At 42.6% G+C, this 13,307-nt stretch overlaps 1 protein-coding gene across 2 annotated transcripts in view; it reads right to left on the minus strand.

Moving 5' to 3' along the window:
- Window positions 1-13,307, minus strand: part of ZFAT (zinc finger and AT-hook domain containing) — a 249,843-nt gene that overhangs the window by 108,805 nt on the left and 127,731 nt on the right. For both annotated transcript variants that reach the window (XM_058276079.2, XM_058276080.2), the window contains exons 9-10: window positions 11,857-12,006; window positions 7,864-8,037 (exon numbers count right to left, since the gene is read on the minus strand). In XM_058276079.2, coding sequence (XP_058132062.1) covers window positions 7,864-8,037; window positions 11,857-12,006 — 324 coding nt within the window. The remainder of the gene's footprint in view (window positions 1-7,863; window positions 8,038-11,856; window positions 12,007-13,307) is intronic.

Genomic DNA, 13,307 nt, shown 5'->3' on the forward strand with positions numbered 1-13,307 from the left:
TTGATTACATTAAAAAAAAAAAAGAGCTAAAATTGAAGACCTGAGAGCACACCTGAAGAAACTAGAGCAAATATAAATGAAACTGAGTACAAAAAAAAAGCAATAGAGAGAATCAACAAAACCAAAAGTTGGTTCTTCAAGAAAATCAACAAAATTGAAAAATCCTTAGCTAGAATGACAAAAGAGAGAGAGAGAGAAATAGAGAGAGAGAGAGAGATGCAAATAAGTAAAATCAGAAATGTGAGGGGGGACATTACCATTGACCCCTCATAAATAAGAGAGATCCTAAAAGGATGCTATGAACAACTGTACGCCAACAAACTAGGCAACACAGATTAAATGGACAAAGTCCTAGAAACACGTGAACAACCTACACTGACCCTAGGAGAAACAGAAGATCTCAACAAACCAATCATAGTAAAGAGACTGAAAAAGGCATCAAAAACCTCCCAAAGACCAAAGGCCCAGAACCAGATGGCTTCACAGGTGAATTCTACCAATCATTCAAAGACAGTCTAATACCAATCTTGCTCAAGCTCTTCCAAAAAACTTGAACAAGAAGGAATGGTACCAAATAAATTCTATGAAGCCAACATCACCCTAATACCAAAACCAGGTAAAGATACTACAAATTACAGACCAATTTCTCTACTAAATATAGATGTAAAAATTCTCAATAAAATACTTGCCAACTGAACCCAAAAGCACGTTAAAAGAATTATATACAAGGAACAGATGTGGCTTGAGTGGTTGAGTCCCTCCTCTCAAATGAGAGATCCTAGGTTCGGTTCCCAGTGCCTCCTGAAAAAACAAAAATGATTAACAAGCAAAACAAACAAAAAACCCAACTCAGGGAAGCCAATGTGGCTCACTGGTTGAGTGTCAGCTTCCCAAATATGAGGTCCCAGGTTCAATCCCCAGCCCCGGGCAGTTAAAAAAAAAAAAAGAAATTATGCACCACAACAAAGTGGATTTTATCCCAGGTATACAGGGTGGTTCGAAACAAGAAAAGCAATTACTGTAATAAACCACATTAATGAATTGAAGAAGAAAAATCACATTTTTCTCTTGATTGATGCAGAAAAGGCATTTGACAAAATACAGCATCCTTTCTTGAAATAAATAAATAAATAAACACTCCAAAAGATAGGAATAAAAGGAAGGTTTCTCAACATAACAAAGTGTGTGTATGAAAAACCCACAGCTGGCATGGTACACAATGTTGAAAAACTGAAAGTTTTCCTCCTGAGACTGAGAACAATACAAGGATGCCCACTGTCACCACTGTTATTCAATACTGTGCAAGAAGTTCTAGCTAGAGCAAATGGGAAAGATAAAGAAATAAAGGGTACCCAGAGAGGAAAGGAAGAAGTAAAACTTCTGCTATTCACTGATGATATAATCCTATATCTAGAAAATTCTGAAAAATCCACAACAAAGCTACTAAAACTAATAATAGATGAGTTTGGCAAAGTGAAGGGATACAAGATTAATAAGAAAAATAAGCAGTATATCTATACCCTACTGGTGACCAATCTGAGGAGGAAGTCAAGGAAAAAATCCATTTATAATAGGGACCAAAATAATCAAATATTTAGGAATAAACTTAACCAAAGACATAAAGAACCTGTATTTAGAAAACTACCAAACATTACTAAAAGAAACCAAAGACCTAAATAAATGGAAGAACATCCCATATTCATGGACTGGAAGATTAAATATAGTTAAGATGCCAATTCTACCCAAACTGATTTACAGATTCAATACAATCTCAATAAAAATCCCAACAGCCCATTCTGCAGAAATGGAAAAGCCAATTATCAAGTTTATTTAGAAGGGTAAGGGGTCCTGAGTAGACAAAGATGTCTTTTTAAAAAATAACAAACTTGGAAGACTCTCACTTTCTCACTTTAAAGTATATTATTTAGCTACAGAGGTAAAAACACCATGTTAGTGGCATAAAGATAGACATATTTTTCACCAATGGAACCAAATTGAGAACTCAGAAATAGACCCTCACATCTAGGGTTAAGAGATTTTTGACAAGGCAGTCAAGCCCACCAAGGAGTCAGAACAGTCTATTCAACAAATGGTGTTGGGAGAACTGTACATCCATATCCAAAAGAAAGAAGACCTCTAGCTTACATTTTATACAAAAATTAACTCAAAATGGACCAAGGACCTAAATCTAAAAGGCACAAGCATAAAATATATTGAAGAAAAGGTAGGGGTAAACATCTTCTGAATCTTGTGGTAGGCAGCATTTTCTTAAGTCTTACACCCAAAGCATGAGCAATGAAAGAAAAATATAGATAAATAGGACCTCCTCAAAATTAAACACTTTGTGCTTTAAATAACTTTGTCAAGAAAGTAAAAAGGCAGCCTACTCAATAGGAGAAAATATTTGGGAACTCCATATCTGACATAAAGAAATCCTTACAACTCAACAATAAAAAGACAAGCAACACAATGGGCAAAAGACTTGAAGAGACATTTCTCCAAAGAGGAAATACAAATGGCTAAAAGGCACATGAAAAAAATGTTCAACATTACTCATTACTAGCTATTAGAGAAATGCAGATCAAAACTACAATGAGAATAGTCTATCATCCAGTCTCTAGCTCTCTGAGGCAGCTTGGTTTACTTATTTCATGTAGTATTTGTCCTTCAATGCCTGGGTTGCTTTACTCAACATAATGTTCTCAAGATTCATCCATGTTATCACGTGTGTTTGTAGTGTATTTGTTCTTAAAGCTGAGTAGTATTCCACTGTATGTATATACCACATTTTATTTATCCATTCATCTGTTGATGGGCATTTGGGTTGATTCCAACTTTTGGCAATAGTGAACAATGCTGCTATGAACATTGGTGTGCATATATGGGTTTATGTCCTTGTTTTCAGTTCTACTGAGTATATACCCAGCAGTGGAATTGCTGGGTCATATCCTGGGTGGTGCTGCAGGGACAGTTATCGGACATTGTATGTCCTCCCATGGCCCACTGGGTGGACTGTGGGAGAGTGTGGGCTATGATGTGGACCATTGGCATGAGGTACAGCGGTGCACAGAGATGTATTCACCAAATGCAATAATGTCTCATGATGATGGAGGAGGTTGTTGTTATGGTGGGAGGAGTGGGTTAAGGGGGGTGGGGGTATATGGGGACCTCATATTTTTTTAATGTAACATTAAAAAAATAAAGACCAAAAAAAACTACAATGAGATATCATTTCACACCTTATAGAATAACAATTATTAAAAACCAGAAAACAACAAGTGCTGGAGAGGATATGGAGAAATAGGAACACTCCTTCACTGTTGGTGGGAATGTAGAAAGGTGCAGCCTCAGAGGAAGTCAGTCTGGCAGTACCTCAAGAAGATGAATATAGAAATGTTGTATAATCCTGCAATCCTGTTACTAAGGATTATATTCAGAAGCACTGAGAGCAAGGACATGAACTGACATTTGCACACCAGTGCTCATAGCAGCATTATTCACAATTGCTAAAATATGGAAACACACAAAGTGTTCATCAACTGAGGAATGGTTAAACAAAATGTGGTGTATACATACAATGGATTACTACTCACCTGTAAGAAGAAATGAAATCGGGATGCATACAACATAGATGAACTTTGAAGAAAATATGTTGAGTGAAATAAGACAGATGCAAAAGATAAATATTGCATGGTATCACTAAGATGAACTAAATATGAAGAGTAAATTCACAGAGGTAAACTCTAGAATATAGGTTACTAGAAAATACAATGTGGGTTGAGAATGGGAGCTGATGCTCAATGTATGCAGAATTTTTAATAAGGTTTATTGTACAAGTGTGGAAATGAAGAGAGTTGATGGTAACATAGCGAGTATAACTAACACTGCTGATTTATAAAAGATTGTGACTGAAGGGTAGTCTAGACATAAATGTTAATTGAAAGGAAACTAGAGAATAATTTAGGGTATGTATAACAGTGATTTTGGTAGTGGAAGAAAATTGTGATTAGTAGTTCATATATAAGAATCATCTTTTATAAAGTGTTAAGAATATGGTCATACACAGGAAAATTACAACTAATGTAACTTATGGACAACAGTTAACAATAATATAATATTTTTGCAGCAATGGCAAAAAAGATATATCAATTCTAAGAGATAACTATAGAGGGGATTTTTCCTTTTGGAGTAATGAAAACATTCTAAAATTAACTGAGGTGATGACAGTGCAACTCTGTGATAAAAATGAGAGTCACTGAGTACACACTTTGAAAGAAGGATTTGCTGATATTCTACTATGGAACTGTTGTGATTAGTAATGGAGGAAATTGTAGCGTTGATGTGGAGAAAGTGGCCACGGTGGCTGCTGAGGGTAGGGAGAAGGAAGAAGAAATGTGATGTGGGGGCATTTTCAGGACTTGGAGTTGTCCTGGGTGGTACTGCAGGGACAAATGTTGTACAATGTATGTCCTGCCATGGCCCGCTGGGTGGACTGGGGGAGAGTGTAAACTACAATGTAAACCATTATCCATGTGGTGCAGCAGTGCTCCAAAATGTATTCACCAAGTGCAATGAATGTCCCACGATGATGGGGGAGGTTGTTGATGTGGGAGGAGTGGGGTGAGGGGTGAGGGGGAGAGGAAAAAAAAAAAAAATGGGGCTGTATAACACAGGGAATCCAGTGATGGAAGATGGACTGTGGTTAACAGACAAATATGAGAACATTCACTCATGAACTATAATAAGTGCATAATACTAATACAGGATGTTAATAATTGGGTGGGTTGGGGGGAAAACAAACTAAATGTAAGAAACAGGCTATAGTTAGTAGTAATATTTTGATAATGCTATTTTACAGCTTGCAACAAATGTTTACAACAATGCAAGTTGGTGGTGGTGGGATGATGTAGGGTAGTCCTGTATGATGATATGAATGTTTGTTTTGAAAGTTCGCAACTTTTACCATACATTTATTGTATAAGTATGTTTACTTATGAATGATAAACTTCAAAAAAACTTCATTTTTAAAAGTGGGACAGTTTCTTTTAACATAGAGAAATCATGGAGGAAGTAAACAGGAAGATTTATAAATTTAAACACACAAAATTTTTCAGCTCTGTATATATAAAAATACCATAAACAAGATTTTAAAAGCAAATGATATACTGGGGAGAAATATTTGCAAAATATGCCAAAGCATTAACATATAAAGAGCTCTTAGAAATCAACAAGATTAAATAACACTACAAGAAAATGAACAAAAGACATGAATAAACCTATTTCAAAATTTCTATATGTATTATTTATTATTGGGAAAAATAAAGTTTTTTTAAAAATTTACAAAGGAAAAAAATAGTCTAAAACATGCTGTAAGCTAAAATAATAGCTCATCAATGGAATTAGAGCAATTGGTCTCTGATACAGTACTCCATTTACCAAGCCAGCCCTCGAGAAAACATGAGACTAAGTGTGAAAAGGAAATATAAAGAATATGCTACGGATGCTCTAGGGAAGATTATCTCCGATTGAGAAGGTATACAACTATGTTAGCTCCTCATACTTTCATACCTTTAGTCTCCTTTCATCCTTGTCTCTGAGAATCATAAAATATTAATGTTAAAAGAGACCCAAGAAATATTAAGGCCTGAGGAGCAGGTGTAGCTCAGTGGTTGAGCACCTGCTTCCCATGTATGAGGCCCCAGGCTCATTCCCTGGTACCTCCAAAAAACAAAAAACAAAACAAACCAGAAATACTAAGGCCTCAATCCCTTATCTTGCAGATTAAGAAAACCAAGGCTCAAGCTAGGAAGGAAAGCTGGCCCCCAGAGTAGGCCCCGTCCCAGCGGTCTTACTGCACTTGGTGACTGACGAGGCCCTTCTTCCCAGACTGCTGAGTGCTCAAATATTAAAAAGTGTCCTCCAAAAATATCAGAAAAAAACATCAGGAGAAAAAGTGCCAATCTCCAATGTTCAGACAGAAAATATTCCATACTGCTCAAGAGGTCTTTCCCTTTTTAGGAAAAGAGTATCCCTGATTTTGACTACAGAGAGCACATTTGTCCATCTGCATTCCCTTTCCTGCCAGAGAACTGAGAAAAGGAAGAGCCTGACAAGCACATGGGCTGAGTGGGCTCTGTGGGCCCCTGATATCGGGGCTCACAGGATCCACCTCTCGACCCCTCTGCCTCCCCGCAAATGCCAGTCCAGGCTCTCTCTGACGAGGCAGCTTCCCGGCTCCTGAGAAGGACAGCCCAGCTCTCAGCAGCCTGAGGCCATAGGGCCCTGCCCAGGCACTGCCAAACCCCCTGACCCTGCGCCCAGGGCCAGCAGACGCTCAGGGGTGCCCTGGCTCTGGGGATGGCTGCTCGTTGTTACTGGCAATACTTGATTAGAGACATCAGTGCATAATATGCTGTCGTGTCAATAAATACAGGTTTTGCCTAAACGTTCAGGCAGCTGAGAGATCAGTAAGACTGTTCGTGGAGGTAAAGAACTCATGAATAATTCCATAACCTGAAGGCTTTCATTATTCAGGATATGGCGCTTCATTGTCATTGTACTTTTAGTGATTTGGGTTATGGATGTTTTTAATTTACTGAGTGCGGCTTAAGTTTAATAATTTTGCCTTGGCTTTTTTTCAGGCTTACAGAAGCCCTTGCTCCTTCGTTCTGACGAATGCCATCCAGACAATCAGCCTGTCCCTTTAGTCCCTCAGGCTCAGCTAAATCCTTGCCCAGGAACCACTCGATGCCGCCAACCAGGGCAACACACACACAACGGGACCGGTTCCCCGATACGTGCTTAAAAGAGAAGTAGGACGGAATGGCTAGATCAGCCTCTAAGCTCTGAAATTAAAAATCATTGTTGAAATCACTCTGGTTTTTATAATACACTTCAGTTTTTGTATATAACTGTATTAAAATGGCAAAAAGATTGACTTATAAATATAGCTTATTTTCCTTGCTACACAGAGTATTCCCAAGTCCCTCACACTATTTGCGGATTGGAGTAAAATGGACACTTCTGCTAGCTACCATTGTTGCGCTCCCTGTGTTCCGAGGGCCAGTCTGTCTTCTCTCCGATGTACCAGCCCTCTCCTGGTGCACTTCCCTGCCTGCTGCACCCACCGCCCCCTGCCCTCCCTTACACCCCCCTCCAGGACTCCCACACGCCCTCCCATGCCAGCACCCCCCTTTACCCCAGCCAGCAAGCTGCTCTGTCCTTCAGCTAGAGCATAAGCTCCTTGAAGGCAGGGCCTGCTCCTCTCTTATCTCGTATCCTAGGACCTGTCTTCATGGCCAGCCCACAGTAAGGACTCAACCGATGGCTCCCAACCCAATAAATGGAATTACAAATCCATTTACGCATATTTCATCAAGGTTAAATGTGCCTAAATAGTGCCTGTATTTTGCCTGAGCCCCATTTTGGGCTGGAACTGAGAACACTGAGGTAGCTTGGATAATAAAAAATCTACTTAAAATGTCAGGTCAGGTGTGCTCACGGCTGCCCCTCAAGATGCTCAGGCTCCAGGTGGAGAAGGAGGGTTGAAGAGGACAGACACTTCTGGAACCCTGGATCAAGGCTTCTGAGGATGCGCACTCCCTGAAGCAGCTTGCCTTCCTGCGCCCACCCTCCACACATACCTTCAGCAAGTATTCAGCAAGCACCTGTCTGAGTGCGGCGTTGGGGCGCCGCTGCTGAGGCCCCGGAGGACACGGGGCAAGGTCTTCATCGCTCTCCTGTGGAGTGGGCACTTGCCTTTTCCCACTCCCCGGGATACTGGCAATTTTTGCTGGGCTTGGAATGTCAGCTCCAAATCACCCCTTTGGAAGCAAAAAGCGCACTTTGGAATCATTTACTCACCGTCGGCAGTGTGAAGCAGCTTGTGGCTCTTCAGTGTCCCTTTTGACTTGAACTTCTTGCCACACATGTCACATAGGTGGGTCTTCTCAGTGCTGTGCCGGTTCATGTGAGCTTTGAGGTTGCTCTTGCTGCGCGTTGCATACTCACACAAAGAGCATTTGAAGGGCTTCACGCCTGGGGGAGCGGGAGATAAATATCTACACACATCATGCACATGGGGAGGGTGTAGCCAAAGGAATATGCCTATCTCCCTTTTGAATAAAGTAGCGCTCTTGCTTGTCCCTAAACCTGCCATAATTCTCCCAGGGCTTTCACCCACGCTGTCCCCTGCCAGGAATGCCCCTCCCTCTTGGTCTGAGAGCTGCCCCCTCCTACAGCTTCTCGGACCTTCTCCTGCAGCGACTTTGCTTCCCTATCAATGTTTCCAAATCCTGCAATTCTCCCCCAGCAGTGCTCACAGTGTGTTACTATGAGCTGCTCACATCTGTCTCTCCCGATAGCCTGTAATGCCACGGAGGGCAGAGACCCTCCACAACTTCCACAGCAGACAGATCCTAAATTCAAGTGAACTGAGTTAAACTGAGCAAAAGTAAAGGACCCAAGGGCCTCTGCGTAAATCAATGGCATCGGGCACCCTGGATGAAGTACTGAAACAGACGTGGAAGCATGTTTTACTTCAACAGAGCTCTACAAACACTAGCTGCCGTTGTTGCTGGGCTATGAGTTGCTGTAATATATCCGCTGAGGATGTGCTCACTACTAAACATGAAGGTTTAATCTTGACCCTGAGACTTGGTCCCTGCCTTCCCTGTCTAGTAGGAAATGTAGACACGTAAAGAGGCAGTTACAACACAAGGTGATGTACTATGGGAGTGGGTGGAAGAGTGCCACAGACCTGAACACGGGGTTTACTAGCAATTTTTACTGAGCCAAGTATTTCACCCACAGCTATAATACCTATGACTTAGCAGCTGAGGAAGTCCCAGCTTTAAAGGGGCTGCGGGGCTTGCCGGGGTCACCAAGGTGAGATACATGCACAGGCCCGAGGCCCTGGGGCTGAGGTGCCTTATGGCCCATGCAAAGGCCAGGGCGAGTTGGGTTTCGGGACCGTAGAGGATAATCTGACCACAAGCACCAGGGAGCTGTGTAAAGCTGAAGGAGTGTCTGGATCTAGGTCCCTTGTCTGTAAAACGATGGGCTCGGAGGCCCTCCTAGCGGACCCGCTGGGCCTGTTCTCGGTTAGTCTAACGAGAGCAGAGTCGCAGCCTAGTCCTAACATGGGTGGAGCAACATCTTTCTGTATCACACACTGACCCGACTGACCGTTTCACCACTGAGTCCAAAGCTATAGAAGGTTGAGGAGTAAGCCCACCGTGGAAGAGAAGACCACACAAGCCGCACACAGGTAGGACGCGGCCGGGTGATGCTTGATTATGTAAGGATGCACGACTGTATTACGTTCCAAGACCAGTTGTCTAGGTGTCTTCTAAAAGATTAAAAAAGCTCAAGAACACAAGATAAGTCCTCACTCACAACCCCATCGAAGCCTAATTCCTCATTTCTGTTTGCCTCACAAGTGGAAGGAGAAGAGCAAAGTAAAAACATGGGCTTTGGAGCAGACCTATTTCCATTCAAGGGTTTGCCCTCCCACCTACCAGTCGAGCAACCTTGGGAGCATTACCCTTACTGCTCTGAACCCCATGTTCTCACCTGTCACCTCCAAAGGATGCAGCTAAACCAACTACTGCAAAACTGCTAAATAACCAGCTGCACAGCGTTTGCCCACAGAGAGGTAACTAAAACATTGCTCTGCTCTAAGTTCACATGGTTTTTACCACCAAGAGCCACAAAGCCATTCTTTTTTTTTTTTCCAAGAGCCATTCTTTAGAAGTGCTATGAAGGCTCCATCCCAAGTCCATTCCTGCTCCATTACATAACTGTGAGCCAATTTATAGGTTCTCTGAGGAAAAAGCGTTACATGTGTGCGAAAAGTTCTGCACAACGGCTGGTTACTATGACTACAGCCATTGTCCATGTTTCATGTTGAGAGCATCATAAAAGAAGGGATAGCTGTAGTACAGGTTTCCGTCCAAAGAACATTGACCACTGCAGCACATGCAAACACACTTTTTGTGATTCTTCCATTATTCAAAAAAGCCAGAGATGAGTGAAAAAATACAAAGACAAAAGTCCCAGGCCACCCCTACATTTTTGGGTGAAAAACAGAAAACAGCAGCCTTTGACTTTCTGATTCTTTTCAGAATTCCGAGGTTGTTTAAAACATTAGTTTACTTCAAAATGTTAAACACACAACATTAAAGCACCATCACATGTAAATACAATAGCAGCCCTGCACTGAGTGCCAAATACGTTCTACCGAGGGTTTTATATATATATTACCCCATTGATTCTCATAACAAATTGCAAAGAAGTCATTACTCCCCTTTTATAGTTGAGTAAACTGAGGTTCAGAGGAATGAAACATGTCCTAAGGACAGGACGTGCACCCAGCTCTCCCTCACTTCGAAGCCTGCACTCTTTCTGCATGAGTCTAAGGACGCTGTCTGGTGGCTTTCCAAATCCAAATCCATGGCTTCCAGACTACCTGGAACTTTCTGTGCTTTCATCGGAGTCCTCCCATGTCCCTGGTCAGCTCCCTGCTGTTTCCCCATGAGGGCTATTCCAAACCTCCTCCACTCACTTCCAAGCCCTAGGCCCCTGCCCTCTCTGCAGACACTTCTGCCTCCTTGTTTGCTGAGAAACCTGTGACCACTGGGTATGAAGGCCCTCAACGTGGTGACAACAGAACAACCCATACATACATATACTTGCCCCCCTTACCCCCTTCCCTCCTATTGCAGCATAAGACTTGCCTCCTTCTGACGCAGTTCAGGGAGAGGTGAAGAGGAGGCTTCTGGAATCAGATGGCTTGGGTCCAAATCCCAGTTCTGCCACTTATCAGCTGTCACGTCCCTGAGCCTCCTTTCCCTCATTGGTAAAATGAGGACAACAGCAGCGCCAACCTCAGAGAGCACTGAATGGAGGATGTGGGAAAAGCACTGGGCACGCTACCAGCTTCTAGCAATGGTCAGCCATGGCTGGTAAGGAAGAAGTCTCTCTCAACTGGAGCTTCTGATTTCAGCTCCTTCTGCCTCCTCGGGTTCCAACCCCACCCAGCAGCTCCTGTTCTCCCTCCCTAACGTTCCTTCCCCAAGGCCCATAAACCAGGCATTTCTGTCACATATAATAGGAAATATTACTTGATTCATCTTTCATACCCCCAGGAATTGCCCTGGTCCCCTCCTGGCCACACTCCTGGCTCCTCCCTGGCAGGTCAAGAAGGGCTTTGCCAGGCGCCCTTGGCCCCTATGCCCAGCCTCAGGAGGGCCGCCTGCCTACCTGGGGAGGAAATGAGTTCCTCAGCCTCTTGACTCTGACCATACCTTGATTTCCAACTTCCCAAAGCCACAGAAAGGGGCTCCCCCACATCTCCCTTCACAGCCAAGCACCCCAGAAGCACAGCCTACATTTGTCCTTCTCACTCTCCCACCTCCTCTCAGTCTTCTACCTTCTGCAATCTTTCTCCACAACGTGAACACGCTATACTGTTGAAGTCGGGGGGCCCCTACTATCCTCCTCACCTAAATTCACTCATTCGACAAAGACAAATTCAACACCTACTATGTGCGAAGCACTGTGGTAGACACCAGGATTACTCCTGTGCATAAGATGGGCACTTCCCGTTCTCAACAGACTTGCTCTCTAGTAGATAACTGTAACGTCAGTTGCAACAGGTGCCTTGAAATAGTGCACACCTCTCCTCACTGCAATTGCAACCAAAAAAGCAATAACAGAAATCACTGCTCCCAGATGGCTGAAGGACACACTGTCAGTTGCTTCAGAAACTCTAACTGCAGAGGACATGAAGGAATGGCTTCCTCCTAATGGACCCCCAAAATGAAGAGTGCTCTGCGTTGAAAGACGGATACTCACCTTCATGAGCCCAAATATGACGCTGAAGGTCTGAGCCATTCTTCATAAAATAGAAATCACAGTAAGGACACTTCATGGCTCGCTTTCCAATGAGCCCTTTCAGCTGAACTCTCCTCCCAAGAACCTCAGAAATGGTGCTCATAGAGACCTCTAGAAGAAAAGCAAGACAACAATCAGAAGCAGCCAAGAGCCTCATTCAAGCTAGATGTAAACAAAGCCTGGTGACAGCACCTGAAGCCACTGGCCAACCTTAGCATGACTAAGGGGCAAATCAAGGTGGGATGTGTCTCATGGTGTCACACGAGAGGATTCTTTCCTAAAAGGGTAAATTGAAATCTACTCAGGCCTCACATCTAAATACTGGTTAAAATAAAATATAAGCAATACAGAAAATATCACAAGGCAGCAATGGGGCAAAAGCAGAAAGTGAAACTGTCCACAAGAACACTGAATGACTCAGTTCCTCCAACAAATCAATGTCATGGAAAAATAAAAGCGGAGGGGAAGCATGTTCTTAGAGAATAAAAGAGATTTAAGCAATGTAACAAGTAAAACCAAGGTGTTTAAAACTTGATTCACATGAACCAACTTAAAAAAAAAAAACCTTTGTACCAACTAGGAAATTTTAGTATAAACTAATACTAGATGATCATAAGGAATTACTATTAATTATATTTGTTTTATTATGGTATGGTGGCTATATTGAAAAATATCCTTATTGGCTGAGATGCATACTAAAGTTTCTATGGGGAAATGACCTCTTGTCTGGGATATGCTCTAAAATATTCCAAGGGAAAAGAAAAGGTAGGAATTGGGGGGTAGGAGTTAAATGTGGATAACTGTGGAAGCCAACGTACAGGTACGTGGAGATGCCTTGTGTTACGCTGTGTACTTTTGTATGAAATCCTCCATTACAAAAAGGTTAAAATAATGACCAAAAAATGTCTTGCATTTGTTCATGAAAAAAGGTCAATCAGGGTAAACAAGCATCGTTGGCTCACACAGGATACAGTGAACTTGGGAAGGACAGAACTGGGCATTCAGGGAATCATATAACCTGGTGTTCCCACAGTAACAGAGGCCTCGAGCCTCCATCTGTTCCCACAGAAATCATGAGCGCTGTGTGCTTCTGATATTTATTTTTCCTCCATTTCTTACTATTTACCATCAGTGAGTCAGTTCCCTAATGTTAGGAGCAGATACCAAACAAATAAAAAGATGGGGAGCAGGTGTAGCTCAGTGTCAGTTGAGCACCTGCTTCCCAAGCACGAGGTCCCAGGTTCAATCCCTGGTACCTCCTAAAAAAACAAAAAGAACAAAAACCAAAAAAATAGGAGGAGAAGAGGGACATGGACAATGGGAGAGATGCCTTTTTGTTCCTTGCTTACTTTTTGTTCCTCGCCCAGCCCCATGCCTGCTCTCTCAGCCCAGCGCTGAGTATGGCACTGGGA

Source organism: Dasypus novemcinctus, chromosome 14 (genome assembly GCF_030445035.2).
Source record: "Dasypus novemcinctus isolate mDasNov1 chromosome 14, mDasNov1.1.hap2, whole genome shotgun sequence".
In the NCBI taxonomy this organism is placed as follows: Eukaryota; Metazoa; Chordata; class Mammalia; order Cingulata; family Dasypodidae; genus Dasypus; species Dasypus novemcinctus.